We start from the raw sequence: 26,830 nt of genomic DNA, 5'->3' as shown, positions 1-26,830 counted from the left end.
TATTAAAAACAAAATTTGACAAAATTTATTCTTATATATCGTGTTTCCGCGAAAATAAGACCTGGCCGGACAATCAGCTCTAATGCGTCTTTTGGAGCAAAAATTAATGTAAGACCTGGTCTTATTTTACTATAAGACTGGATCTTATATAATATAATATATAATATAATATAATATAATATAATATTATAATATAATATAATATACCAGGTCTTATATTAATTTTTGCTCCAAAAGATGCATTAGAGCTGATTGTCCGGCTGGGTCGTATCTTTAGGGTAACATGGTATTGAATAGATATTTTAAGTCTTTATATAAAAATAGTTAATAGTTTAACAGTAATTTCACAAGAAGAATCAGTGGACATAACTGAATTGTTAACTGTTGCATTTGGAAAAGCTTTAGCTATAACTTTAAAAGTAAATAACACAAATAGATTAATAATTATGAATCTATTTTAGATCATGTCACACTATAAATTACAATTATTCCATAATTATTGCCAGTTGAAATTAAGACTGAGAACGGTGGGCCTAGGGGTGATTTTTTCTTTCAGCTTTTCTAAGATTTTTACACTAACAATGAATAGATATGGAAAACAGTATGGAGGTTCCTCAAAAAAATTAAAACTGGAACTACCATGTGATTTAGCAATTCCACTTCTGGGTATTTATTCAAAGGAAATGAAATCAATATCTCTAAGACATCGGAGCCCCCATATTCTTTGCAGCATTATTTACAATAGTCGAGACATAGAAATAGCCTAAGAGTCCAAGGATGGATGAATGGCCATAAAAAAAAAAGGAAATTCTGCTGCTTGCAACAACATGAATGGACCTTGAAGGCATTAAGCTGAGTGAGATAAGTCAGAGAAAGACAAATACTATATGAGTTCACCTATGTGTGGAATCGAACAAAATTTAACTCATAGACACAGAGAACAGATTGGTGAGTTGCCAGAGGCAGCGGGGTTGGGGTGGGCAAAACGGATGAAGGTGATCAAAAGGTATAAAGTTCTAGTTATAAGATAAATAAGTCCTGGGGATGTAATGTACAGCATGGTGACTATAGGTAACAAGACTGTATTGTATATTTGAAAGTTGCTGTGATAGTAGATCTCAGTTTAATCACAAGGAAAAAAATTGTAACTGTGCACAGTTATGGATGTTAACTAAACTTATGCTGGTAACCATCTTGCAATATATACATATATCAAATCATTGTGTTGTACACCTAAAATTAATACAATGTTATATGTCAATTATATCTCAATTTAAAAAGTGAATAGAGGCATCAAAAGAAAAAAATAGATACAATGGACTTCATCAAAATTAAGAACTTGGGCATCAAAGGACTCTATCAAGAGAATAGAAAGATAATCCACAGATGGGAGAAAATATTTGGAAATCATATATCTGATAAGAGATTAATATTGCACAATATGTAAAGAAATCCTATAACTCAACAACAACAAAACCAAAAGCCCTGTTCAAAAATGAGTAAAGGACTTACATAGACATTTCTCCAAAAAATATCAACAAATAGCCAATAAGCACATGAAAAAAAATGTTCTGCAATTACAGTTGTTATGGTTGTACATCCTTGTGAATATTACGAAAAACCACTGACTTGTACACCTTAAAAGGGTGAATTTTGCAGTATGTGAATTATATCTAAAAAAAAGAATATATAATGAAGAAAATATGCTGGAAACCAAATGACCATTTGAAAATAAATTATCCCCAAGGGACTTCTATTTTTTTAGATATTTGGAAATTATATCGGTGGAAATTTGGAAATTAATTGTTCAGAGTTCCACAGAAACCAGTTGAAGAAGTGAAACGAGTCCACTAATTACCTTGCTTTTAGGAATAGAGGGTGTGATTCAGTAGCAGTTTCTGTTTGTTTCTCTGAGCTTAGCAGAGCTAAGATGATGCAGTAATTTTTATGTCATTTGGAATAAATTAATTGCAAAGAAATGTTTTAGTTTGCATAGTTTTTTATAAATTGTATTTATTTTGAATTAGTCTTATATTCACATAATTCAAAAGGCAAAAGCTCTCCCCAATACCCACTCACCCGCTCTCTGTCTCTCCTATGAGATAACTGATGTTACCAATTTTTTGAGAAATGACTTTTGGAGGAAAATAGAGTCAGTGTAGTTCCTGGTATTTGTAAAACCACTTTTGAGCTCTGTAGTTGACCATTGTTAATTTTGAAAAATGAGTCTTTAAAAAAGATTTCATTGTCCTTAATTTTTGATTATGGTCGCACAACAGGATCTTTATCCAAGGGCAGAGAAACCCCCTAATGAACACTGGATATGTATTACTGGACCTAAGACTTGTATTTTTATTTCTACTTCAATTCTAGGTAATAGTGTATTCATAATAATAGGTTGTCTTCTGTTTCTCTTTCTTCATCAGCCATCATCACTGCTTTGGGTGACAGTTTTATTTTTACCTCAGTATTCCTCTTCTTCTTACACAAAATTTGGTATTTTCTATATAATTTGCAATCTTTGCAAGATTAGTGCAAGTTCTTTGCATTGAGCTAATGTATTCTTCCAAATATAATTGTTGATTAGTGCAAGTTATTTGCATTGCTAATGTATTCTTCCAAATATAATTTTTTCTTACAGAATTAAAAAATTCTAATTAACTCCCTTTAATTTACCTACACATGAATAATCTATGGTGCTCTGAGAGAGGCACTCAGATATGCATTGGGAAGTCTCTATTTTTTCCTGAATAATCTCTTAAGCTGTATTTGGTACTGCTTTTATCATAATCATTTCACACTATCCTCTAAACCAAAGAGTTTATAGAAGTATATTCTTAGTTGTTCTTTTCTTGCGATTTTCATTGATCTTCCTTGCCATCTATTGGTTTAAATTTATTCCCTTTTTCTCTCTACTGTTTTGGAAACTATTCTATTTTCTAGTCTTCTACCAGTTGTGCTTAAGTTTTTAACATGTATTCTTAACAAATCTAGAGTTTCTCTCTTTCTCTCGATGCATTCCAAACAAGACAAAGGATCTTACAATTCCTTAATTACAAACACCCATATTATTATTTTCTAGTATTTCAGGTCCACGTTCTTTCATGTGTGCATATGTGTGTGTGTCTGCTTGAGGAGATAATACATTCTCATGTTACAAAATTCAAAAGGTACAAAAGAGACTAGATCTTAATTGTTCTCACCACAAAAAAGAAAGAATTAAATGATGTGATAGGGGTGTTAGCGATGATGGCAGTCATATTGTAATAAAAATGTATCAAACCAACACATTGTATACCTTTAATTATACAATGTTACATGTCAGTTATATCTCAGTTTTTTTTTTTTTAAAACGTTCATACTGTGAAAAATTTTTTTCCCCACTCTGGTCCCCTAACCACTCATTCAGTTCCCCTCACCAGAGGAAACTACTGTTTCCCTTTCATATATTAAGTTGATCTACATGAAATTGCCAATATTTGACTATTTTGATACACAGTAATGGCAATTTCATGTAGTTCAAACTAACATCAGTGAAAAAAGACACCTGCCTTTGTGGAATTTTCATTTTAGTGGGAAGTATATTGTTTAATTATTGCAGTATAACAAATTACTCCAAATTTAGTGGCTTAAAACAACAAACGTTTATTATCCCAGTTTCTGTGGATCATTAATTTGGGAGTGGTTTAGCTGGGTGATTCTGACTCAGGGTCTCTGATGAGGTTGTAGTCAACATGTTGGCTTGGGGCTGCAGGCGTCTAAAGGCTTAACTGAGTCTGAAGGATCAGCTAGCTTCCAAGACAGTTCACTCAACTGGCTGTTGGCAGGAGGCCTCAGGTCTTTGCTTGTTGTTGTCAGGAAGCCTCCGTTTCTCGGTAGATGCACTCTCCATAAGGTTACTTGAATGTCCTCATGACATGGCAGGTGACTTCCCCCAGATCTAGTGATTGAAGAGAGAGGGTTAGGAGGAAACCACAATGATGTGTTCCCCCTCCTGCAGTGCCTTTTATCACCTAGTCTTGGAAGTCACATCTCCTTGCTTCCACCATATTCAATTTGTTGGAAGCAAGTCACCGTGTCTAGGCCACACTCAAGGGGAAACGAGTTAAATTCCCATCTATTGAAGGAAACAATAACAAAGAATTTATGAACATAGTTTAAAACCACCACAGGAAGACAGATAATAAGCAGTAAACATAAGTAAATTATGGAGTACATTAGAAGGTGATAAGTTCTATGAAAAAAAGAAAAATAGAGCAGAGGTAAGGGGAATCAGAGTATGTGCATGTGGAAGGGATGTGGGTTGCAATTTTTTTTTTAAATTAGATTTATTGCAGTGACAATTGTTAGTAAATTTACATAGATTTCAGGTGTACAATTCTGTATTACATCATCTATAAATCCCATTGTGTGTTCACCACCCAGAGTCAGTTCTCCTTCCATCACCATATATTTGATCCCCCTTACCCTCATCACCCACCCCCTACCCCCTTACCCTCTGGTAACCACTAACTTACTGTCTGTGTCTATGAGTTTTTGTTTCTCATTTGTTTGTCTTGTTCTTTTGTTGTTTTTGGTTTATATACCACATATCAGTGAAATCATAGGGTTCTCTGCTTTTTCTGTCTGACTTATTTCACTTAGCGTTATTCTCTCAAGATCCATCCATGTTGTCACAAATGCTCCTATATCATCTTTCCTTAACGCCGAATAGTATTCCATTGTGTATATATACCACAACTTCTTTATCCATTCATCTATCGAAGGACATTTTGGTTGTTTCCATGTCTTGGGCACCGTAAACAAAGCAATGGGTTGCAATTTTAAACGGTGGTCAGTGTAAGACTCCTTAAGAAGGTGAGATTTGAAGGAAGACTTGAAAGAGACAACAAGGAAGTTAGTGAAGCAGATATCTGTAAGAAGAAAGTCCCAAACCAAGGGAATACCTAAAGCAGAGGCCCTGAAATGGGAGTAAAAAGAGGTGAGAGAAGAATGCTGACTATATTTTATTAGTAGTATATTTTCAATTGAAGAGGTGGGAGGAAAGTTGAGGAAGGATTATTTCCATGGCTGAAATTGAGTTCATTGTTTCTAATAGGAATGTAAAGAAGAAATCAAAATGGATCCAAGTATGGGTGTGAATTCTGTCACCATCTCTGTTGAGGGGATGACGTGTAGTTCCTGTGTTTGGACCATTGAGCAGCAGATTGGAAAACTGAATGGTGTACATCACATTAAAGTAAGTTACTCTTTGGAAATTAGTGAAGTCAAATACTGTTGACTGGAATTCTTCTAGGAAATTACTTCGAAAACTGAGATAGAGGAAGGCACACTGACACACTTGACTTCTATCATACTTCTAACCCTAAAGCTAAATTAGTTTTCTTTGGCCCATTAACTTCTCTTCTTATAAAAATAAGAAATTCTATTATTTTTCCAATTTCAACATCTGAAGATGGAATCTTGACATTATAACGGTTGTACATTTATAGATTTATATTTCATAAGTATATAAATGCTGATATACTTTTTATTACTCTTATACTGAACTAAAAAGTATGTTCTCAGAGAGATGGTTATGAGGTTTCATTCTCTTATAGCATAACAATTATTATGTTAAATAATAATGTAGTCTTAAGCATGTGCATACAAATTATAACTAATTTTCTAAACATTTTCCTTCAATTTTTAATTTCAAAAATATAATTGACTTCTGTTAGACCATCTTAACACCTTCCTGCTATAAACTGTCTGAGAATCTTAGTGAAAAACAAAGGTTTATCTGTGTAGTCTAATTTCTCTGTAATGAACATGAATTATTAATATAATTATTACAAATACATTTAAAAAGCTAAATAGTTTTCTTTAGCACCTTCTAAAGACAAGAACCCAAAATACTAAAGTCAACACAAGACTACCCCAAAGGAGATAAAATTATACCATTCCACCTCATGTCCTGTAAAAAAATTTTTTTGAATGTTTCCTGTGCTTAAAGATGAAAGGGGTCTTAGATATGACTTACGGTAGTTGGAAAACATTCAGTCATTCACTATTAAGTATTGTGTTAGTTGTAGGGTTTTTGTAGATGCCCTATCAGGTTAAGGACATTTCTTTTTATTCCTAGTTTTCTGAGGGTTTTTATTTTTAATCATGAATGGATGTTGAATTTTTCAAATCCCTTTTCTGTATCTAGATATGGTCATATATTTTTCTTTTCTTTAGGTTGTCAATATGTGTGAATTACATTGATTGATTTTCAAATGTTGTACTCCTCATTCATTCCCAGGATAAGCCCCACTTGATCAAAGAGTGCTTACTTTTAATGAAAAATTTCAAAGATACCCAAAGTGGAGAGCCTATTACAAGGAACCTCCCTGTACCTATCACTCAAGAGAATCCTTGCATCTCATCATTTGAATTTGATAATGTGTTTTGCTGATGTTTCTAAGAGTTGATCTTGGTCTTCCTGCCTGTTGTACTTAATGTTAAGGTCCCTGACTAGTAGATTCGAATTTCCTAGTGTATTTCCATGCCATTTCCAAGACTTTTTGCTGTCCCCCGACCCCCTTCCTTGTCACTCTGAAGGATTCTCAGCATTGCTTGAAGTGGAGCTGATTTCACCACTCTTTCCCATGCTCCATTCAGTTTGGTTCCCCACATGTTCTCCCCTATTTCTATTCAACTTGTATATAAGGGGTAAAGAAATTAACAATATTGCCTTTTGGCCAAAAGTTTGGGGGTTCCTACTGTAGTAATGGTAATATATGCATGCTTTTTCTTAAATACTATACTGTGAATTGCTGACTTTTGAGCATGTTTATTTTCAGTGTCAAAGCTTAATGGGTTAATCCCCAGATGTGTCGTTTTAATTGAGTTGTGTCCTCATTTTAATTGAGTTGTGTCCTTATTTGTGTAGTAATATAGTATTATTTAAATTTTCGGCATTATTAAAACAACTTTATATTGGTGGTGGTTCTATTTATTGGAAATGTTCTGTAATTTTCTTTTATACACTATTGTTACAGTGATGGTGGAAACACCTGAAACCTATCTAACTTTACTAACAATTGTCACCCCAATAAACTTTAATTTAAAAAATCATAATAATAAATAAAATAAAATAAAAACAAAATTAATATAACTTTGGAATTTGATCAGCTTATATCAATCCTAAAATGATTTTCCTGTGACAAGTTCAGATCCACATGCAAAAGATAAATTTTTAGACATACTGCCCACAGTAGATATTAATATTCTAAAGAGAGCTTTGGCCAACTAGGCATCTGATTTAGCACAAGATTTAAAGTTAGGGATCCAATGGATTCTTTCTTTTTAAAAAATATTTTACTTATTTATTTTTAATTTTTATTAAATATATTGGGGTGACATTGGTTAGTAAAATTATATACGTTTCAAGTGTACATTTCTGTAATACATCATCTATGTATTGCATTGTGTGTTCACCACCCAGAGTCAGTTCTCCTTCCATCACCATATATTTGGTCCCCTTTTCCCTCTTCTACCACCCCCACTTACCTCTTACCCTCTGATAACCACTAAACTGTTGTCTGTGTCTATGAGTTTTTTATTCTTTCTAGTATCAGAAGCTCATTTTATTTTTAAGTGCATGAATCACTAAATTGGAACTAGTATATTTCGTGTATCTTCACATCAGATATTTATGGGAGCTCTGCCTTTTAATTATTCTTGATCTAAGCATTAATTTTTACCCATTTGTTCTTCAGAGATTTCAAAATGGGTGTGCCTTTTCAATGAAGTATAGGATTCATACTTGTCTCTACAATATTCTTATCTGTGATTCAGACTTCTCATAAGGTCTTGAGCAAATTGGCTTCAGTTTACCTTGTTTTTATTATCAAAAGTTGGCTAATGGCACATATGGTTCTTTATGAAGTTTACAAAATATCCTTAATTTAAGAGTCATGTGAAGTGTGGTGCCAGTATGTGGATAATTCTTTTCCATGTGTGAAACTGTAGGTGATTATTTTCCATTTCTTGAATTTCATAATCACCTTGGTCAGAGATGGAAAAGTAAGCTTTGGATCCATTTTACTATTTGTATGGTGGGAAAACACTATTTCTCTGATTTGTTGTCTATGCTACACAGTCTGGTCAGCTAAGACTGCGTTAATGATTGTGGCTAGGAACGCTCATACCTGGTATAATACGCCTTCTGCTAAGTTTTCTGTCCTGTCGATACCATGTTTCCCTGAAAATAAAACCTAGCCAGACCATGAGCTCTAATGGGTCTTATGGAGCAAAAATTAATATAAGACCCAGTATTATATTATATTATATCATATTGTTATGTTATATTATATATTTATTACATTATTAGACCTGGTCTATATTATATTATACCCGGCTTATATTACATTACATTACATTACATTATATTATATTATATTTATTATATTATATTATATTATATTATATTATATTATATTATATTATATTATGTTATATAAGTAAGACCCGGTCTTACATAACATAATATAATATAAGACTGGGTCTTATATTAATTTTTGCTCCAAAAGTTGTATTAGAGCTGATGGTCCGGCTAGGTCTTATTTTCGGCGAAACACGGTATGAATTTTCTACTTTCACATGCTCCAAAAGTAGGATTTTCTTTTGTATTCACCATCTAACTTCACATAACTCTAGTCTTAGAGGCTCCCCATTTGCCTCTTCCCCACCCCAAGGATGCTGCTGTCTTTAATTTGTTTTGGGAAGAGAGCTAAGTTGGAAAAGCTTAGAAGTGACAGTATTTACTATACTGTAGGTTTTCTCAAATGTGTTAACCTCAAAATATTCAAATTTATAAACACATTTTGTAATTTTTTTCATTAATTTGTAACTATCTAAGAATTAGATGTATATTTTGCAGTTTGTTGGTTAGAAAAAAGGATGGCAAAAGTAACTCTACAGCCTTCAGTCTCAAAGCTTTAAAAATGAGTCATTTAATTTCAGTGAGTAATAAGTATGACACCTACATTTGATTTATCCTCAAATGAAACCAATTAAACCTCCTCCATTTGATCTAATGAGGCTGGTACTGGGGGCCAGAATATAAGGTGACTTAGGTACCGGCAAATTATTTTAGATTAATATTTGTTTTTGCCTACATATCCATGTGTAGGAGTAGATTCTGCTTTGGCATTTGCAAGTACATTCCTGTATAGATTTTCAAAAAAACGCCTATTGCACCCTACTCTTATGTAAGGCTGCTATTTCTACTGCATCTTCCCAGAATTCACTTCTATTTAATAAAGCTGGTTTAAGATCAGAAAAAATGCATTTGAATTCGATTAAGTTGTAAAAGAAAAGTAGCAGCGATATAATGTGAAAGCCCTTTGTGTTATCAACTGATTTATACGCATCCCAGTGACGGATATTTCAGGCTACACTTTGCAGGGCATATTCACAATTTGATTGCTAAAAGTAAAAGGGAACACACTTTTTTTCCCCCAGTGTCGCGTGGGGAGGCCTGTGAGGTCTCTGGTCCCACTCCCCACATAAGAACGAAGGACATGATGAGGCCAAAAAGGAACACCCATGGAGCCATAGATAGGGGAGTCATGCCACTATAGTCTTGCTGGTGGCTGGGTTGGAGACACAGGAAGGAGGAGCCACAGGATCTGCAACCTGCCTTCCGCTTCCCTGCCAACCAACTAACCCCTTGCTAAATGCAATCCACCGAACTAACTGCATTCGGTGCTTGCCAGCCACCATCCTCTTGCTAGCCCCCATTTTTCTGCTAGCGTAGCCACAGCCGTTATATTACTGGCCAATGGCTCAATGGTTACAGCTGACGGCCAACTAGCCACAGCTGACGGCCATCTACTATCCGAGCCAGCACCTTTCCATGCGAGGCCAAGAGCCTGGAAACTGTTTCTCTGGGGCTCTGTCCACACACGACCTCTGCCTCTCTTCCTTTGGTGGAAAGCCTATATGCTATAAAGTATATTATTGACCTTTCTTCTTTTAAAAAATATTTTACTGTGTGTGGGGTTGGGATGATGAAGAGGGTAAAGGGGTTCAAATATAAGGTGACAAAGGAGACTAGATAGACTTTGGGTAGTGAGCACAGAATAGAGTATACAGATGTCATTTTACAAAGTTGTATACCTGTAATTTATATAATAATGTTGTTAACCAATGTTACCCTAATACATTTAATTAAAAATATTTTACTAAGTGTTAAGTATTGTAGGCTCTGAGACAGATTTATTGTGAAATTAATGAAGCTTAAGTTTCAGAGCTCCTCATTTGCATTGACTTCTTTGAGACCCTGGAAGGAGTCTTAGCAATGTGTTCACCTGGTTATGTGTTTTTGCAAAAGTAAAATATTTTGAACGCAATCCTTTACGCTTATTGTCTATTTCCACTTTGACTCCCCCTCTGTTAGACTTCCCCTTTGTGTTGGGTGGTATTGGATGTGCCGTGGGCATTTTGAGGATCTGACCAAGGGGAGATTGAATTGGGGATATGTTTAGTTTGGGGTTGGTAGGATATTTGGCTATATGTGGTTCTTAGTCACTTCTGTGTACAGTGACGTTTTTGCTAAAAATTCTGGTGTAGGGACAGCAATACCCCTACCACCCACCGACTCACACAGTGTCATAACATAAAGGTATAGGGCCCAGTATAAAAATAGTAAATGAGTGTTACCGATTCAAAGAGTATTATTTAAGACCAGTCTCTGCATAAGTAAACTTTGCTGAAGTGCCCTGAAATTGTATAGCTCACGTATGAAAGAAACTCAATAGTTTCCCCAAATTTGACAGCAGCTCTGAAAATTTATCAGTGTCTAGTTGTGACGTTGAAAGGAACTTTTGTAAACTTTCATTAATATTTTGATCTACGGAAAAGACAATTACCTTTCTTTTCTCTGTTGAAAAATATTTTTACAAAATCATTGTCCAGTGAAGCAGCAGAGTGTATAACCAAAAATGTAGGAAAATAAAATATTATAGAGGTGTATCAGGTATTAGAAGTAAATATGTTATTTTATGGATTTTTATGGTATTTAGTAGCTTTTAAAAATTTGTAACTTATAATTTTGTTACTCATTCAGAATACTAACTTTTGTACAGAATTTTGTTGTTTATATAAAGTCTTGTATTATTTTTCTTAAAGAAGGCCCTCCATAATGATTCAGTGTTAGAGACCACAAAAGGTGGGATTCACCTCTTTCTACGCATCATATAGAAAATTGTCCATGTCCAAACAATTTATAATCTGAATTTAGCTCAATATATTAATACATAAATATTGGTCACTTTTAAAAGAATGTCAAGGTTTAAAATTTCTAGATCATAGTTTCTGAGATTGTACTTATTAAGGCTAAAGTGCAGTCCATTTAGAAATTTAGAGAGGGCATTGTTTTAACTAAGTCAAGGAGCTCTGGTAGTATTGGAATAAAACTCTGATATGAAGTATGTAATTGTGATGTTAAATTGAGTGAGCTTGCTTTATTGAAAAAATGCTACAGTAGAACAGATTAGAGCTTTAATTAACAAAATTCAAGGAGAATCAAAAAGTCTCTAATTTTAGAATAAGTAGAATGGATGATTATTTCTCTTTGCAGCTTCATCATTTAAATACATTTTGGGAATTTTGTCTTAAATTGTGAAGCTTATAAATGAGTGTAATGTGCTTTGTTTGTCCTGCCAATGTCAAGACTGCAGACTTTAAAGGGATTAACCTGAAGTTTAATTTAATTACTCCAGTGGTCTGTTCTTGGGGAAAATGAAATGGGCATACAATGTGAAGGTCTTTCTCTGGGATTGTTTGACCTTTTTGAAAGTGGAAATGTAAAAACAAATTTAATTAGATGTAAGTACTCAATGACTTCAAAGGTTAATGCCTTATTAGCAAGTTACTTACTTTGTCCTTGAAACTTAAACTGCTAACTTTTTGAGTGCTTTTTCCCTTTGTTCAGATAAAGACTGCAGTCCATTCTCCTTATATAGACTGTTCTTTTTAAAAAATGACCACCTATATGCTAGCAGTAACTAAATTCATCCTGTGGGCCAATACATTATTTGCTCCCCTTAAAATTGACTATTTTTTTAATTCTTGAAAAAGTAACACATGTGCAGAGTAAAATCCCTCTCCCAAAAGAAACCAGTTATCAGTTTGCTATGTATGTATATATTCTTCAAGTAGACTATGAATATAAAATGATTTATTTGTGTGTATATGTGTGTGTATAAAATCTCCTTTTTTATATAAATACATATTGTTGTGCACCTTGGTTTTTTCACTTAGCAAAGATATGTTAGGTGTTGTTCCATGTCAACATATAGAGATCAATCTTTTTATTCCTATTTGGAACTTTTTTAGTTTCCTGACTTTTGCTATGGCAAGTAATAGTGTACTGAACATTCCTTTTTTCAAACACTTTATTAGAGTAATATAGGCATTTTGCTTAATATAAATTTCTAGGTAATAGTCATCCATCCATGAAGATACAGAATCAGTTATTCAAAGAGGCTTAGGTTTCTGATTTAGTTGATCTTTATCCCAAGAATGAAAGAAAGGTCAAATCCAAGGTAAAAATCTACAGTGGAGGAATGGAGTGAAGAGAGACTTTCGCTATTTTTTATAACTTTGTATTTAAAATTTTTAATGAATAATCATACATTAGTTGTATAATTTTGAAGTAAAATGAAGACATATTAGCAATGAAAATTCTGACAAAGCACTAAGCTTACAGATAGTTTTAGTTAATGAAAACCAATGCTACAACTTAAAAAACTGACACAATCTCTACATCTTTTAAATTTTAAAATATTTGGGTTTTGAATTTTTAGATTGGTTTTGGGCTATTGTTGTAGTCTCTAAGAATTGTCTTTTGCTCGTTAATAAATTGATTTAATAGTTTTAAGTAGTAGCTTTTACTTAGGTTAGTCAAAAAGGGTGTGTTAATCTCAGAGCTTGATGTTCCTCTTTTTATATTTTAATTTTCAGTACCCTACCTTGAAGCACCAAAGTAGAGTGTTAATTGATTAATACACACATTATTTTTTCAACAAACAGTAGAATTTTGTGTTAAAATAGTTTTTCGTTGAGCCAAAAATATATTGTAGGTGGTGAATCAAACATATTAGAAATTCAAGATAATTGATGAATCATTTCACTTCTCTGACTTCAGTTTCTGTAAAATGACAGAATCTTTTCAAACTCTCAAAAACCTCTGATTACCTTTATGTTGAGTTGTTACGAAAATGTAAGAAAATGGGCTTTATATATATGTATATGAAGTGACCTCCCTGATAAGTCTAGTATCCGTCTGACACTATACATAATTTTTATAATATTATTCACTATATTCCTCATACTGTATTTCACATCCCCGTGACTATTTTGTAACCACCAATTTGTACTTCATAATCCCTACACTTTTCTCACCAAACCCTACAATGCTTCTTCCATCTAGTAACCATCTGTTCTCTGTATCTCTGAGTCTGTGTCTATTTAGTTTGCTCATTTATTCTGTTCTTTAGATTCCACATATAAGTGAGATCATATTTGCCTTTCTCAGTCTGACTTATTTCACTTAGCATAATATCCTCTAGGTCAATTTATGTAATACTCAGAAATGGAATTGCTGGGTCATAAGGTAGTTCTGTTTTTAATTTTTTGAGGAATCTCCACACTGTTTTCCATAGTGGCTGCACCAGTCTGCATTCCTAGCAACAGTGCAAGAGGGTCCCCTTTTCTCCACATCCTCACCAACACTTGTTTGTTGATTTATTGATGATGGCCATTTTGACAGGTGTGAAGTGGTATCTCATTGTGGTTTTAATTTGCATTACTCTGATGATTAGTGACCTAATGATCCAGCAGTTCTACTCCTGGGTGTTTATCCAAAGAAATGCAAAACACTAATTCCAAAAGATGCATGCACTCCTATGCTCATTACAGCATTATTTACAGTAGCCAGCACACGGAAGCAACCTAACTGCCCATAAATAGACAATTGAATAAAGAAGAGGTGGTACATATATACAATGGAATATTATTACTCAGCCAGCAAAAAGAATGAAATCTTAACCATTTGTGACAACCTGGATGGACCTAGAGGATATTATGCTAAGTGAAATGCCATGTTTACCCGAAAGTAAGATCTAGCCGGACCATCAGCTCTAATGCGTCTTTTGAAGCCAAAATTAACATAAGACCTGGTCTTATTTTAATGTAATATAAGCCCAGGTCTTATATAGTACGATACAATATAAGACCTGGTCTTATATTAATTTTGGCTCCGAAAGATGCATTAGTGCTGATGGTCTGGCTAGGCCTTATTTTTGGGGAAACATGGTAAATCAGATTGAGAAAGACAAATATCATATGATCTCACTTATATGTGGAATCTTAAAGAACAAAATAAATGAACAAACAAAAGAGAAAGGACTCACAGCTACAGAGAACAGACTGATGGTTACTAGATGGGTGGGGGGTTTGAGTGGCTGGGTGAGAAAGGTGTAGGGATTAAGACATACAAATTGGTAGTTGCAAAATAGTCACAGGGATGTAAAGTACAGTATGGGGACTATAGTCAATAATATTGTAAAAACTATGTATAGTGTCAGGTGGGTACTAGACTTATCAGGGAAATTACTTCATAAACTATCTGCATGTCTAACCACTATGCTGTATGCCTGAAACTAATATAAAATAATATTGAATGTCAACTATAATTAAAAAAATAGTCATGAGGATATAAAGTACAGCATAGGGAATATAGTCAATAATATTGTAATAACTATGAACTTATTGGGGTTATCACTTTGTGAGGTATATAAATGTCTAATCACTATGTTGTTTTATACACCTGAAACTATTTTTTTTTTAAAAAAAACAGGAAACAAGTGGGCTTTAAGCCATCTGAAGACTCACACACTGACTTAGTAGCATACTAAACTGAATTTATTTCGATAACTTATAGAAATTAATTCCTGGAGGGATAAGATAAAAAGGAATTTCAATGTGCTAAAACTTTAGCCAGGAACTTTGTCCAAAGTGACTTTTTAAAATGGGGATAAGTTAAAATGTACTGATTGTCAATCCTGCTAAAAGCCCAATGAAATAATTCTCTAAATCATTTTTAATTTAAACCAGTAGGGAAGAAGATAGGAAATATAAGGGAGGTGGGGGGAGACAAACAGAACTAAAATTTGGTTCAAACACTTTTCAGGCGTTTTTCTTTTTTTTTCTTTTATAAGCCACACATTGCTCAAATCCCACACATAGAATTTTAGTTATTCAAGGAAATTGAAGATCACTTTGCCTCATAATTTATGGATGGAAAGAACATGGACTTTGGAGTTTTCATTTTCTTGCTGGGTTTCTTTGGCAATATATTCAATCTCCTAGGCTTCATGAAGGAAACTGGATCACCTTTTATTCAAATGAGAAGGAATACAAATGACAAAAATCTACTAATGACTACCCCAAAAGTGGTAACAAGTTTTTAGCTTTTATAGAAAGTTAAGAGTTAAAAAGAATTATCTAGTCCAGTCTCTCAAGAAACTGAAGCCCTTCAAGTTAGGGTGATTTCTCCAAGGTTCTAGCTTTTATCTTGCTTTAGAATAGCTGATGCAGCTTTGTATATTTATGCAAATTATACAGAAATCACATACAGATAAAGTATCCTATGCCTGAATTTCACATTTTAGACATTTAGGTAGATAACACCCTACACATTAAAATAATGGATCTTTACAATCCTTGTGGACAGTTAGCACCCTCTGCACCACTATTAGTGCTGTTGGGGCCGCAGAGTATGTTTGATTTCTTCTCTCCCACTCCTGCCTTCATCTAAATATAGTGAGTAGTCCTCCACCTTGAGTCCTTCCTATGAACCACATTCACAATTTGTAGATTGTTGGTTTATTTTCAGAAGAACTAATGATATAATGGAAAAATAGTTCCTCTGAAAATAAAAATATCAGCTTCGGTTTGTAATGAAAGGCTCTGAGAAAAAGGCAAGCCGTTGAGACTTTGGAACAGTTGTAGGGAATAGGCAAAGGTGGTTTTCCTTGGTGGGGTTCTTGTGAAACGGTAGCTGCACAGGCCCAGACTCAGACAGCTGCAAGCAGTTTCCGGCTCTGGGGCGTCTGTGCCTGTTTTTGCTCACCGTGGCATCCCTAGCAGCTAGCACAGTGCCAGGCACGTAATAGGTGCTTAGTAAATATTTGTTGAATAAATAAATGCTATTTTAGCTTCCTGCCCAAGGATTTGGCATCCAGAACAGTATTGTGATAATCACTATGTGAATTTCCTCTTGAAATAAACAAAGGAGCTGCTTGTTTTTGTTTCTTTTGAGACCTTAGGCTTGAAAAGTCTCTTTGATACCTAACATTAAGCGGAAAGTCTGAGTGCTGTTACCTTAAAAGGAAACAAGGGGAACATTTTTGTGTGTGCTCTGTGTTTGCCCAATTTTAAAACACACAAATAGAAGTTACTAAATAAGGAAATGTTTTCCAGTCTGCAGCATGAAAACAACATGGGGGTAATACAACATTTTTGTATAGTATTTTATGTACATAGTTTCCTTATTTCCTTATGTCTTTTATAAATAGAAGATAGGCTAAAGTAGTACAAAGTATAGCTAACCATGTACTGACAAAGTGGTTTTTGCTTTTAAAATCAGTTTTAAGAATAATTTCTCATTGGGTATGTTGGTAAATTTTTTTGGGGGAAAATTAGCTCAAGGGGTGGAGAGATGATGAAGAGGGTAAAAGAGGTCACGTATATAGTGAGAGAGAGACTAGACTTTGGGTAGTGAGCACACAGTGGAACATACAGATGATGTATTATAAAGTTGTATACCTGAAACGTGTATAATGTTATTAACCAACGTTACCCTAATAAATTTAGTTTAAAACTAAATAAAAAATTTAAAAAATTAGCCTAAAAATAGGTCTTATTTAAGAGATACCAGATACAATGTATTTAAACCGAAAGGGAAAAGAATCGCCCTTCCTTTTTTTAAAAGTTTGGTACTTTATCAGGAAAAGTATAATAATACTGGAGCAGTACTGTCCAGTGGGACTTTCTGCAACGATGACATTATTTTATGTGTACCCTGTCCTGTATGGCAGCCACTAGCCATGTTGGCCATTTAACACTTGAAATGTGGCTGGCTAATGCAACTGAGGAACTGAATTTTTAATATTATTTGATTTTTTGTTTTAAAAATTATTCAGTAAAATGGACTATATTTTGGTGTTCAGTTCTGTTTTTTGTTTATTGTTTTTTGTTTTCTTTTTCACTTTGGTGAATTTTAACGCAAGTATAGATTCATTTAACTACCACCACAACCAAGACGGCACAGTCCCATCACCCTTGTTCTGCCACTTTATAGTCACTTCTTCCCTACTCCTCATCTGTTCTGCATCTCCTCCTTTAGTTTGAACGTTTAAGTTTTTTAAAGTAATTTTCTTTATTTTTTTTTAAATTAAATTTATTGGGGTGACAATTGTTAGTAAATTTACATAGATTTCAGGTGTACAATTCTGTATTACATCGTCTATAAATCCCATTGTGTGTTCACCACCCAGAGTCAGTTCTCCTTCCATCACTATATATTTGATTAAAGTAATTTTCTTAATCACAAAATCATTTGACCTCATCCCTGAGATTAGCACAATTAAAACTTAAAAAAAGAATCTCTCTTTTTAAAGATACAGAGACAAAAAAGTTTTCATTTTATAGTGGCTATGTTTATATTGCATCTCTTTCAAAAGTATATGTCCGAACTTTATGTGGTTTGGCTATTCAGTGGCTTTTTCATGGAAAATGTTGTACAGTGTATTCTAAAACAAAACATGAATTATTTTCCTACTTCTGGTTTAGATCATTTATGCTAGTGATCTCTTCCATAACTAGGAACAACCTGACCAACTAGAATTATCAGTCTTACAAACTTTCCATGCCATGGGCACATGTCATGATTTCGTCAAATATATAGCTGTTGTTTACCAAGCTAAAAGAAGAAATAAAAATATGATATATATTAAAATAAGTGAAAGATTTAACTAACTGTTGTAGATGATTTAAAGTGTGATTTTCTACTATGAATTACTTTTAATTATTTTGAAGTTGTTTTTATTTTAAGGAACAAAGCTTTTCACCAGGAATCAGTAATAATCAATAGTAATAATAACAACGACAACACCCCTACTTTAACTGCTTTTAGAACGTTAATACCCTACTGCTTCTCAAAATCAACCAGTCTAAAACTAATTCCTCATCTTTTTTTTTCTCTCCACTACAATCTCTTAACTTCCTCTTTGTGATATCAGTTAATGGCACCACCATCTATCCATTAGCCGAAGCCAGAAACCTGTAAGTCATCCTAGTCATCTCCTTTACCCTCCTTACTAGGTCTTGCCCTCCTAAATGTATCTTGGAATTGCCCCTTTTCTCTACCCCCAGTGTCCATGCCTAATTCAGACCTTCTATTGTACCACTGCTGCAATCACAGTAGCTGATCTCCCTTTCTCCCATGTCACTTCACTCCACCCCAGCATCATCTTCCACAGTGCCTCCAAAATGATTCTTCTCTAAAATGCAAATATAATCATGAAGGATTAATCACCCTTCTTAACTTTCCATGGCTCACTGTCACCTATAGGATAAATTATAAACCCTTATTGGCATACGAAAGGTCTCATCATAAAGCAGTTGCCCTCATTCTTCAGCCTGTCATCTTTCTCTACTCTTGTGCTTCTGTTTGTCTGGAATTCCATCTTATATATCCTTGCTGGTTTCTGTTTGTCCTTTAACATTCAGGTGTATTTCCACTAAGAAGCCTTTTCTGACCCATGTTCTCAGGAACAAATTGGTGTCCATTTTCTCTGTTCTCTCTTCTAGTGTTGCTTCCTGTGACTGTGTCATGCTTAGCTTGGTATGTTGAGAATCCCAGTTCCTGGCACATATAATAAGTGCTTAATAAATATTAGTTGTTCAGTGTTTACTTTTATATAACTTGCTACTGCAAAGAAGTGCTTTCCTATCTGTTTACTCATCTGATCCTTATCACAACCCTGGAAGATAATAGGGCATATTTCCTCATTTTTCATATGGCAGAACTAATGAGTGTAGTTGGCCAATAATTGGAGAATTGACACTGTAACTCAAATCTTCTGACTCCCCAGTGTGTGTGTGTGTGTGTGTGTGTGTGTGTGTGTGTGTGTGTGTGACTACGTCATAAATTCTTGTAAGATGTCAGCCGAAGAGAGATGCACGCAGTCATGGTAATACTTCTAGGGTGTGTTTGTCTATGAGCATGTTTCAAATGTCTGAACAGTACCTGAGTCACGTATACCTACATATAGCTTTACCATTCCTGTAGGTATACAAGACATTTTGTGTTCTTTCCAAGGAGAATAGTAGGGATGAGAACTAATAGAGAAACTTCATTAGACTGAAGTATTTGTTTCATTTTTTTTTTTACCCACCTCCTTCCTCGCACCTTCACCTGGGCCACCTCCTCACTTGCAAACGTTGCCTAGCCTGCTTGACCTGCCTCATCCTTCTTGAATGTGGTATGATGATTGCTGTCTTCAGGTTCTATGTCATGTAATTTAATTAAACTGACTTCTGAAATTTCCTTCCAAAAGGTTTCACTGGAAGAAAAAAATGCAACTATTATTTATGATCCTAAGCTACAGACTCCAAAGACCCTACAGGAAGCTATTGATGACATGGGCTTTGATGCTATTCTCCACAATCCTAACCCTCTCCTTGTTTTAACCGACACCGTGTTTCTGACTGTTATTGCTTCACTGGCTCCGCCATGGGACCATATCCAAAGCACATTGCTCAAGACCAAGGGTGTGACAGACATTAAAATTTCCCCTCAGCAAAGAACTGTGGTGGTGACAATAATCCCTTCTTTAGTGAATGCCAATCAGATAATAGAACTGGTTCCGGATCTCAGTTTAGATACTAGAGCTCTGGAGAAAAAGTCAGGAACTTGCGAAGATTACAGTATGGCTCAAGCAGGTGAAGTCATGCTGAAGATGAAAGTGGAAGGGATGAGCTGCCATTCATGCACTAGCACCATTGAAGGAAAAATTGGGAAACTGCAAGGTGTTCAGCGAATTAAAGGTAGTATATCTGCTGTTATTTGTTTGATTGTTTGGTAAGGCTTAGTTTTCTGTTTGGGTCTTTTAACTTTTTGCTTTCTTCTTAAGCATAGGTTTTGAACGTGTGGTAGTAGAATGCTTATTGCTTAATGAAGTCTGAGGTACAGTGTATTCCCAGGATTAATGTCAATACAATTAATGATTATAATTAAAAGTCACATGAGTCTTGAACTAGCAGAGACGGCAGCTGGGGTGACAATTCATGGAGTTCAGGATCTTTAATGCAACATGCCTGGTGTCTTCTTTACCTCTACTATCTTTCTGTTGAGGCATGCAGAAGCCTGGAGACCGTAGATATAGTGGACACACCTTTTTCTTTTTTCTAGTCTATGTCACTAAGATGTTCTGAAAAGAACAGAAATATTTTCAGAAATGATAATGACGATGATGAGAGAGAAACAGTTGTGTGTAGTATTGATTTACTGTACAGGATGTTTTCTAAAGTGGCCCAGGAATAACTGAATTAAATAATTATTTTTCTTTTTATTAATTAGTCTCTCTGGACAACCAAGAAGCTACTATTGTTTATCAGCCTCATCTTATCACAGTAGAGGAAATAAAAAAGCAGATTGAAGCTGTGGGCTTCCCAGCATTCATCAAAAAACAGCCTAAGTATCTCAAATTGGGAGTGATTGATATAGAACGTCTAAAGAACACACCAGTCACATCCTCAGAAGGGTCACAGCAAAGGAGTCCATCATATACCAATGATTCCACAGTCACTTTTATCATAGATGGCATGCATTGTAAATCATGTGTGTCAAATATTGAAAGTGCTTTATCTACACTCCAATATGTAAGCAGCACGGTAGTTTCTTTAGAGAATAAATCTGCTATAGTAAAGTACAATTCAAGCTCAGTCTCTCCAGAAACCCTGAGAAAAGCAATAGAAGCCATATCACTAGGGCAATATAGAGTTAGTATTACAAATGAAGTTGAGAGTACCTCAAACTCTCCTTCTAGCCCATCTCTTCAAAAGATTCCTTTGAACATAGTTAGCCAGCCTTTGACTCAAGAAGCCGTAATAAACATCGATGGCATGACTTGTAATTCTTGTGTGCAGTCTATTGAGGGTGTCATATCAAAAAAGGCAGGTGTAAAATCCATACGAGTATCCCTTGCAAATAGTAATGGAACTGTTGAGTATGATCCTCTACTAACTTCTCCAGAAACTTTGAGAGAAGCAATAGAAGACATGGGATTTGATGCTACCTTGTCAGGTAATCACCACTTTTTTCTTTGATTCCCGTAATGTTCTTTTATCTCCATTTTGCTGATTCTTTTGGCTTTTATCCATGGGAAATGAGAATAGGCACTGTAATTCTTTCTGGAAATATGTCCTAAGGAGGTAGTGATATATACAAAGATGTATAGGGATGTTTGCATAATAATTTGGAAACATTAAATCACGATACATCATGTGATGAAATTGTTATAAAGCCATAAAAATTAAGGTATTAAAGATACTTAATGCCACAGGAGAGTGTCTGAAATATTTTATTAAATTAAAAAAATAAGATAAAAAGCTGTAAATTCATTATCATCAAAATTTTATTAACACATGTATAAAGATTTCTATCATGTGTATGTTACTTACATATATATATATATATATATATATATATATATATATATATATATATGAATGGATAACATTTTTGGTAGCACATGAACTAAAATTTAAAAGTGGTTACATGCAAGTGGTAGGATAATGGTGATATTTGTTTCCATTGTGCTTTCCTATGTATTTTAAGTTATTTTGTGACAAGGATGTATGTATGTATATAGTTATGTATATATAAGGGGAGAAGCAAATGTTATTTTAAAAAGAAATAAGCCATAGAATTTTAACTGCAATTTTAAATTTAGGCATTCAAAGTTAAACTGACTCTAGAACTGGCCCAAAGTCTTCCTATTTCCTGAAAGCTCTTAACTTGAACTGAAACCAATAGAATTTGCCTATGTAAACTTGCTGTTTTGAACTGGAATTGAACAAAGTCTTGAATTAAACTGGGAATGCCTTAATGAAATTTCTTGCTGTAAATAACTAATTTCCAGACAATGTCATCATTAACCTTTGTTCTTCTGATTATAATGAAGGATATCAAATAACAATATACTCTTATCAAACTCACTAAAACTGAAAAGCATAAAAACTTATATAAACACATGCTGAAATGATTATGGTAGACATTCAGTATTATTTTACATTAATTTTAGGTGCACAGCATAGTGGTGAGACATTTATATAATTTAAGAAGTGATTCCCCTGACTAGTCTATAGTTATTGCCATAACTTTGACTATGTTTTCTATGCTTTACATCCCCATGAATGTTCTGAAACGACGAATTTGTATTTCGTAATCCCTTTCCCCTTTTCACCCTGCTCACCAACCCCTCCCATTTATTACCCGAACAAGTCTAGTATGCATCTGACACCATACATAGTTATTACAGTATTATTGACTGTAATTCTTATGCTATACCTTATATCCCCTTGACTCCTTTATAACAACCAATTTGTACTTTTTAATCCCTTTACCCTTTTCACCCATCCCCTCAACCCTCTCCCATCTGGCAACCATCAAAATGTTCTCTGTATCTATGAATTTGTTTCTCTTTTGTTTGGTTGTTTATTTTGTGCTTTAGATCCCACATTTAAGCAAAATCACATTCATCTGTCTCTCTCTGTCTGACATACTCCACTCAGCACAATACCCTCCAGGTTCATCCATGCTGCTGCAGGTGGCAAGAATCTATTCATGTCCACGGCCAAGCAATATTCCATTGTATATATGTATCACCTCCTCTTTATCTATTCACCCATTGACGGTCACCCAGGCTGCCTCCACTTCTTGGCTATTGTAAATAATGGCACAGTGACCATATGGATGCATATGTCCCCTTGAAGTAGCGTTTTGGGTTTTTTCAGATAAATACCCAGAAGTGGTATTATTGTTTCCTTGTTTGTCTCTTGTTATAGCCTTTGTTGTAAAGTCTATTTGTTAAGTATTGCTACCCCTCTGCCTTGCTTCAGCTGGTGGGCACCATCTTTGCACTCTCCCTCTCACATTCTCCCTCTGCTACACTCCAGAGTGCCTGTATGTCTAGAAAGGAGCTTTTACAGGCATCTGGTTCCCGAATTTTTCAGGTTGCTGCCCAGGGGATGCCCCTTGATGGCCTGGCCCTGGTGGTCTGGCGGGCTTACATTCCTGGGTTTGACAGGATCAAGAGGTAGTTCTTGGTAGGCTGCCACCCCCAGGACACTGCTCAAACAGTGGACTGACACCCCCCCAGTCCTTCTAGGAAAAAGGCCTGTTTGCTTGACCTTGAGCTTCAGCCTGAAGAGTGGGCTTTAAGTTTGACACAGACCTAGAGGCCTAGGACATGCCCTCAGGGAGCATAGGCCAGTGCTTTGTATCTTTGCCCTCTCCCTCATCTTTCTCTAGCTCATTGTATCTCTTTAAGCCATTTTCTAATTATGTATTTTTCACATTACTTCAGACACTGAATCTATCAGTTTAGAGGATCAGATTGGAACTCTTTTCTTGAAATTTTTGAAATCTTTTCTGATTGGTGCCTCAAGTCCAGGAAAGTTTACCTTCTTTTTGAATTCATTTAGATATAAGTAGTGTTGCTACAGCCTATAGAAACACTCATTTAAAGAAACTATATCTGTTTAATTTATTGTGGCATTTTAACACCTGCACTGCCTCTGTGGAAGATGGCAACTTTTGCTCTTTTGCTTGCCATACTCACTGGGGTAAAGGTCACATTTTTATGGATGTTTGTTGAGACATCATGTCGAGGTAACCAAAAGGGACTACTTCTGTGGCTTCATTTAATACTGTACTTCTAGAATGTGAAAATTACAGATGGTATCCTGGGTTACCTCTGAAATAGCTTATTCTGGAAGAAGACCTAAAGTAATTTGCAGTGTAAACATTTTTCTTCATTGTCCAAGTTCAAAATTAAGTCTTGATAGTAATTATGAAAGAATGTAGTATGATCTTGGCTAGATTAAAATAGTGGTTTTGTTTTTCAAAGCCAGAGCTATTTCCTTTGGGCAAATGAGCCTGCTTTTTGAGTTCTTTAACATAATGGTACTCTTTGGTAAATTTTGACCTTTATGTTTTAAATAATGCTCTCATAATCTGGGTGAATAAGTATAGGTTTCTAAAGTGATTCACTCAAGAGCAGAGACTAATTTCAGAATTGGGCGAATCTAGTTCTTTGCTATTCAGTGCCCTTTGCTATACTCAGACAGGCAGTACTACCATTACCTGGGAGCTCAGTGGAAAAGTAGAATCTCAGGCCTTACCCTACATGTACTGAATCAGTATCTGCATTTTAATAAGATCCCCCAGATGACTGCATGTGTATTAAAATTTTAGAGCTGTTATTATAATGATTAGAGAAGTGTATATCATTATTAATTAGTGAAATGCCAGGCTGTTGTTAAAGTTTATTAAAAAATGCCTTTCTTCAACATCCTGAAAACCAACCTGGCTGTGTAGGGCTTCTTCTGTGGGCTGTCCAAATAGACCTGAATCTTCTTCCTTTTTTTTTTTTTTTTTCTGAAGGGGAAGAAAGAACAAGTTAGATAGGTTAGTGGAAATTCCCGCATCACTTCTTTTCCTCCTTGTCTCTACAGAAGAGTAGAAAATCTTTAGCTTTTTTTGCAGGTGTATGGATATGCTAGAGAGAATAATTTGTTCCTTCCTGGGAGGTGACTAATACTGCAGTAAAATAAATACTGGATAAACTAAAACAGAATGGCAGATTTTCTGAGACTGCAAGGGAGCTATTGGGACGATAGGTCTTTCCCACTGTTCCACAGTCCCTAAACATTCTATGGATAGATTCTCCGAATACGCCTTTGTGCAAAATGATTACTGCTGACTTACTCCTCCTTGCCTCTTCTTCCACTGTCCACAAAAAATTTCAATTTTAAAAGTACTATATATTAGTGTTAAAAATTCAAATATAATATACAGAAGTGTCTTTAGAGGAAATTTGTTCATTTGTCATTCTGTTCCTGCTCTAACTGCATTCCCTGGAAGTAGCCACCATTCACACTTTGGCTTGTAGCCTCTCAGGCTTTCTTATGCATGTTTTCATATAGACATACACTCAAATTAAAAAAAAAATACCATCATACGGCAATGCTGTTTTGTAAATTGCTTTTTGTTTCACTTACTGTATCATGAATTGTTTTAATGCCAGTATGTAAATTGTTAACATGATGATAAAAATTTGTTATAAAAATAAGAGCTATCCATTAAGAAACTACTCTCTGCCTAGGTTTTGAGGTGGAAATAATGGTTGGAAGAGCTTTTGTTTATTCAGTTAGTTCAGATTTTCCTCAGAACTGGGATAGGCAGCATTGAGATTGGAAGTCACTTCCTAGAAAGTGTAAAGATAATATTGCTGAGGGCTCTAGGTCCATGCTGGGTTTAAAGGAATGGATTGTCAGTGCCTGAAGGAGTGGATTGTGATAAATGACAAGGATACAGCTGGAGAATACCTCAAATGATAAAAATCTTTTCCTTTCCACCAGATACAAATGAACCAATGGTAGTAATAGCTCAGCCCTCATCGGAAATGCCACTTTTGACCTCAACTAATGAATTTCATACTAAAATTATGACACCAATTGACGAGAAGGAGGAGGCAAGGGCTTCATCTAAGTGTTACATACAGGTCACTGGTATGACTTGTGCTTCCTGCGTAGCAAACATTGAACGGAATTTAAGACGAGAAGAAGGTGAGACGATCTTAAAGCCTGTTGTTTTAGGTTCTAGTTTAACGACCCTATCCTTTTTTTGTTCTCCTATGTGCTTTGTTACCACATTTATGATCCTTACCAAGGCCTCATAAAGACTATCAGTGATGTGCAGGACAACCTTGATTTTCTGACAGCCAGGTTTTGGTAGTGTTTTGTTCCCTTAGATATAGTTCCTATCATGTTTGCTTTATGATCACATTTTAATATCAATGAAATTTGTAGGAAAATAGCAGAAGGAAATGCATAAGATTACCATTCTTTATTGACTGTGGCTGCATTGGATTTTAAGAAACATACATTTCCTGATAAAATTATATGAAAAACTATTAGAATCCGTAAGTTTCGGAATTACTATACCCAGGCAAAGCATGAGACCAAAAAGTTTGTTTAGAATTACATTGTTTGCTTCAAACAGTTTGATCACTGATCTTTGCTTGTAGTAAAAATGTTCGAAAGTTACTTAATTTTGTGTGTAAGTTTTAATTTCAGGTTATAAAATCTTAGATATTCTACAGCATATTTTTTTATTCAGTCACACTCTGATGTTTTAGCTTATAAATTTCCAGTCATGTTACTAGACTTCACAGTATGGCATAGCAGATTTATTAACCATAGAGATATGTAATTATGTTTAATGAGACTGAAGTCATAGGTTTGGTACTTAGGTAGCCCAAGTCCCAGATGTTTTCTTTGTCTGTTTTTGTTTTGTTTTTTAAGTTTGTTTGTCCAGGACCCATCAGCTCTAATTCAAGTAGTTGTTTCATTCTAGTTGTGGAGGGCACAGTTCATAGTGGCCCATGTGGGGATCGAACCCGCAACATTGGTGTTATGAACATTGCACTCTAACCAACTGAGC

General features: G+C 34.8%; 1 protein-coding gene across 1 annotated transcript in view; it reads left to right on the top strand.

The window, feature by feature from the left end:
- ATP7A (ATPase copper transporting alpha) overlaps positions 1 to 26,830 on the top strand; it is a 132,853-nt gene that overhangs the window by 44,064 nt on the left and 61,959 nt on the right. The window contains exons 2-5 of the mRNA XM_081043611.1: positions 5,099 to 5,239; positions 19,659 to 20,148; positions 20,681 to 21,406; positions 25,747 to 25,953. Coding sequence (XP_080899737.1) covers positions 5,120 to 5,239; positions 19,659 to 20,148; positions 20,681 to 21,406; positions 25,747 to 25,953 — 1,543 coding nt within the window. The 5' untranslated portion in view covers positions 5,099 to 5,119. The remainder of the gene's footprint in view (positions 1 to 5,098; positions 5,240 to 19,658; positions 20,149 to 20,680; positions 21,407 to 25,746; positions 25,954 to 26,830) is intronic.

The sequence above is a fragment of the Rhinolophus hipposideros genome, assembly GCF_964194185.1.
Source record: "Rhinolophus hipposideros genome assembly, chromosome: X".
In the NCBI taxonomy this organism is placed as follows: domain Eukaryota; kingdom Metazoa; phylum Chordata; class Mammalia; order Chiroptera; family Rhinolophidae; genus Rhinolophus; species Rhinolophus hipposideros.
Note: the sequence above shows the minus strand (reverse complement) of the source record. Positions and strands in the feature narration are given on the sequence as shown.